The sequence below is a fragment of the Gallinula chloropus genome, assembly GCF_964237585.1.
Source record: "Gallinula chloropus genome assembly, chromosome: 1".
NCBI lineage: Eukaryota > Metazoa > Chordata > Aves > Gruiformes > Rallidae > Gallinula > Gallinula chloropus.
Genome location: NC_140085.1, coordinates 125,701,619 through 125,706,605, shown reverse-complemented (window position 1 = coordinate 125,706,605; position 4,987 = coordinate 125,701,619). Strand labels below are relative to the sequence as shown.

The window sequence follows — 4,987 nt, the reverse complement described above, 5'->3', positions numbered from 1 at the left end:
AATACAGAATTTGTTCACATATCAAACCTGGAGATGTAACTCAAGTTTTCACCTGAGTCACAAAAACTTTTGTATTTAGTGGCACAATAGATCCAAAGTGTCTCAAGGTGACTGTTCAGCTGAAAGCCCTTGCTGGTGACAAAGGTTCAGCTATTACAATTCATTGCTAAGAGCGCTGCCAACAACTCTCTTCTGCCACTCAGCAGAAAAGTCTGAACACCAGCGTGCATATTAACAAATTGTCAGCGGGGGTGATGTTGTTTTAATCTGAGGCTGTTGAATATTCTTTTTAGTCCTTGCCCAAGACTCATCATCTGCCACTAACCCCTGTTTAAATGCTTTACCATCCTGCTTTGTGCTTTTGTGGAAAGAGATTTCTTTGTCAGGCCTCCTTGAAAGTTGACCATTGTAAACTTATATGCCATTGACAGAGAAAGAGGGAAATATGCACATATTTATGTCACAGAGATGTTAAGTGAGCTCAGAAGCTATTGTAAGCTCACAGAACATTTACCGTGTATGTATAAATGTTCTCCATAGATATATGTTTATATTAGCTATATGTGTGCACATGCATGTTTATATACATATAAAAGCATCAACTTAACATAGACTGTTCTATCATGGCCTGGACTGGTCTGAAATCTGGACTGGTAACAAAGACCACTTTGCTTGCACACTTTTTGTTCTTTAGAAATTTTGGGCAGCTCCTCAGGGCGCAGTTAGGTGAGCACCAGAAGAGTATGCAATAAGGCTGCTTCTCAGGATGGGGACTGTGTTTCTTGCATTGTTTTGTTTGCCTAGTGACAGTATTCCAGACCAAGAAGAGATTCTAACTGCAAGGGCAGTACAAATCTCAGTGCAATACTTACACATGAACTTGTGCCCCTAGGGATGTTTGGCTACCTTTCCAGCCATTTCCTTTGTCCCTAAGTTTTATCCGGGTAGACACAAGACCACAAGAGTCCCTCCTGCTCCTTACCTGACTGTAAGAGCTGTGATCATCCTTTGCGCAAGGTGGCAGCAAAAGAAAGCTCTGCAAAGTCATTCCTCTCTCCCATGGACACCTCCTGTTAAGGAGAGTAGCTGCTACAACTTCATTAATTGTGTTTTAAAATACACCTCTTACTGATAGTGGTTAATATATATGTGAATGATACATAGACTCACTTTTACTTAGGAAACACTGTCACACTCTTCTCTCCACTTTTTACCAATTTTCCTGAGGGGAAAGGCTAGAAAATTGCATGCAGAGAAAGGAAAAACCATAAAACAAATCCCCCTCTGAATAACTGATTTTCCCTTTCTGATTTTATTTTTAAAAAAGAAATTTTTTTTCAGCAAAAACACAACTGCTTTGGGAGAAAGGATCAAGTGCAGGGCACAAAAGAAAAAATAAAAATAAAAACAAGTGTAAGCTTGATGTTTAATTAAGACATCTCCATGCTAGCTGACTAATTCTGATGGATGTAGTGGTGGTGCACCATGTTTCAGCACACAAATTTTGTATTTCTAGATTAATAAGTAGTCTGAAGAATCTGGCTATGGAAATCCTAGCTAGTAATTACCTAGATGAAGAGCAAAGAAAAAGGTGGAGCCCATACCAATAGTTCTCCTGAACTCCTATTCAGCATTTGCTGCCTGGGTGTGTTTAAGGTTATTGTTTGCTTGCATTTTGGAGGAACAGAGTTACTTTATTCTTCTGAAGTCCAACATATCATGAACGGAGTATTTTACCACAAGCATTAAAACTGACCAAGCTACTTTAAGGTTCATTCAGCCTCAAAATATTCCTAACACATTTTCCCCACATGGAAGAAAAACCTTAGGTGAGTATTTTCTTTAATGTTATTTATACACTTTCAACTCTGTTAAAAGTCAATAGAAGTAGTTCACTCTGTCTGCAGTAAACCTTTGACAGAGACAGTATTTAAACTATGCCCAGAACTGGCTACAGTACCCTATTTTAGTATTTCTGAAATACATAAAAGTAAATGGCTTGCTCCTTCCTCCTGTCTGTACACCAGCTATGTTTAAAATGCAAACCTAGACTGCTGGTTATTTTGAAAAAGCAGGGATTACTCACCTTGCAAGTATGATACAGTAATGTGATCTTTTATTCAGAGACCTGGTAGAACAGTAGCCGGTCGACTTTGGATATGAACGTTCTTCGTTACCTTAAGCTTGCTTTGATGACTGCAATCTTACTCTAAACACACTGTGTTTAATAACAGTTAATTTCAGAACTTGAAGAATATTTTATTATGGAATACAAAAATACTATCTATGTAAAAACAATAAGTTAGTTTATTTACAGTACTTTACACTATTCTGCTCTAGGGCTTCCTTTGTACTGGATTTATTTTCATTGTTTTACACATCTTTTATAATTTTGCACACAGCATTTCCAAAAGCATGTCATCCATGTTCACTGCTCCAATGATGGGCCTAAAGAATAGTTCAGCAATCACATTAGCATTAATGGATCTTAACAAGGACAGAACAACATTCAGCTTGGCGAATCTGGCTTCATCACCTCTGTGAATGAGTCTGACATGTTCGTTTAGAGCTTGTTGTGCTTCCCTCTGGAGTCCCTCGATGTACCGTGTACACTGCAGTCCGGGCAGATCTGAAAAGAAAAGTAAATGATTGTGTTTACATGGGTTTTGTTTATACAGCAACGTTCTTCTTACACAACAGCTACTAACAGCGTGCTGGTTGCGTTTACCACCCAAGGAATGAAGCAATTGCTAGAGGACTTTTGGTACGTGGAACCAACGTGCCCGGTTTTACAGGGCAGCTCAAAGCCATGTTGCTCCTTCGAGCATCCAAAGCTATCCTGCACTGCACAAACTTGGAATAACGACGTTTGCCAACATTCATTTCAGTTTAAAACAAATTAGCCGGTAAAACAAAAGCTTTGATTGAAGAATGGTCTCCGAAACAGCTTTAGGGTGGCAAACGCAACCTGTAAACAGTGGGGAAGACAATAAAACACAACTCCTTCACTTGGTCACGGCTCCAAAACGGCGTCGCTCGCGTTCAAGGCGCCTTTTGGCGAGTGCTCCAGCTCACAGGCGGCCAGAAGCACTGACTCCAAGGTAGGGCAGAAAGTTTCCCGGAGAACCACAGTAGGGATACGGAAAGACAACGTGGAGAATCCCCCCCTCCCCAGTCTAACAACGTGACGGCGGGAGCGCAGGAAGAGCCGCGACCTGCCAGCCACCTTTCAGCTAAGTCACCGGCACCATACTCGTCAGTTGGTAGAGCTGGTGCCTGCGGAAGCCCCCACAAAGAAAGATGGGGGGTGGGGGGGAAGGAAAAAACCCATCATAAATGCCACCCGCCAAGCCAAACCAGCACTTTGTTCCTGGAAGCCCTGAGCCTTGCCCTGCGCGGCGCGCAACCCCTCCTCCCCCCGCCTTGGGCAGCGCACGCCCGGGCCCGCCGCCGGCTCCCCCCGCTACAGCCGCCTCCCTCGGCGGAGACGCCGCCAGGCAGCCAGCGGGGAACCGCTCCCGACTCCCAGTTTTGCCTGAGTGACTGCCTCGGGTTTGCTGTGTGCGCGGAAAGCCTCTGCGGAAGGGGACCCCCCGATGTAGGCGCAGCCGGTAGCGGCTGACTCTCTGCCTGCCAGCCGGGGGCCTGAGGAGGGGACGGGGACGGGGGTTGTGAAACCTTGCCCCACGTTACCCTTCTTCACCGCTTCTTTCCCCCCGAGGAGGAGACGGGGGTGGGGGGAGTGGGGGGTGTCAAACCTTGCCCCGCGTTATCCTTCTTTCCCCCCCGATGAAAAGCCCCGCGTCCACCCGCTTGGCTGGGGATCCAGGCGAGCGCTGTCCCCGTCAGCCCGCTGCCCGCCCGCCCCCGGCTCCCCGCGGGAGAGCCGTCCCCACCGCTGCGACCGGTCACTCACCCGGGTTGAAGAGCACCGTCCCCTTGAGGTAAGCGTACTCTTTGGTGCTGATATCCAGGCTCCAGCACTTGGCCAGGAAGCCCTTGATAGCCTGAATCTCTCCGGCCGAGGGCGGGTGCGGCGTCCCGGGTCCGTGATGCGGGCGTCCCGGCGCCGGTTCCCGCGGCGGGGGCTGCTCGCCCTGCCGCCGGGTGGTGAGGATCCTCTGCAGCATGCTGGGCTCCGCGCTCTCCACCGTTTCGAAGTGCACCCGGTCCTGCGCCAGCCCCAGCACCAGCAGAGGCGCCCAGCAGCTGCGGACCAGCAGGAGCTGCTCATCCAGCGGCAGCTCCTGGAAGCAGGGCACGTTCTGTACGAAGCGCAGCGTCTTCACCAGCACGGCCGAGGCCGCCTTGCACGCTACCTGCGGGCTCTTCAGGGCCACCCGCCGCCGCGACCCGCACGGGCAGCCCCGGGACGCCGGTCCCCGCCTCGGCGCTTGTCCCGCCGGCGACACCGCCCGCTCGTCGCTCCGGAGGATGTTGTAGAGGATGCTGCTGTGCCGCCTGCTATCCGCGCAGCAGCGGCAGCGCTCCACGCACGCCATGGCACCCGAGGTGGGGGGGGGGGGCGGCTGGGATGAGCCGCCTCGGGAGGCTCGGCGGGACGGCGGCGGTCCCTGCCGCCTCGGGCCGCCGGGAGACGCGCACTGCTCGCCCTCTGCCCGGCTCTCGACTTATTTATAGCCGCCGCCGGCGTGTGCGTGTGTGTGCAACCGCGGGCTCCGAACTGGCGGTTCAAAGGGGCAGACACTCTTTACTGGCTGGAAAAGAGAGAGAGGGGAGGGGAAAAAAAACAGAGGAAAAGAAAACCCTCCTCCTTCCCCGAGACGGCGATGCCTGGAGGCAACCGGCGACCGGGCCGCCCCTGCCTGTGGCCGCGGCGTGATGAGTGGCCAAACAAACGCCCCTCTCTCTCCTCGCCCAGTGCGGGGCGCTGGGACGCCCCTCCTCTCCCACTCTTCCCCGGGCCAGGGCACCGTTTATACTATCCCGAGCCTCTTTGAGGAGGGCAGGGCTGGACCGGGAAGGT

General features: G+C 50.6%; 1 protein-coding gene across 1 annotated transcript; it reads right to left on the bottom strand.

The window, feature by feature from the left end:
• Window positions 1-2,104: 2,104 nt before the first annotated feature.
• NR0B1 (nuclear receptor subfamily 0 group B member 1) lies at window positions 2,105-4,594 on the bottom strand. The gene is made up of 2 exons (XM_084274844.1): window positions 3,917-4,594; window positions 2,105-2,629 (listed from the first exon to the last, which is right to left on the bottom strand). Exons 1-2 carry the CDS (start codon window positions 4,500-4,502, stop codon window positions 2,385-2,387), a joined length of 831 nt encoding a protein of 276 aa, XP_084130970.1. The 5' UTR covers window positions 4,503-4,594; the 3' UTR covers window positions 2,105-2,384.
• Between the last annotated feature and the right edge of the window lie 393 nt (window positions 4,595-4,987).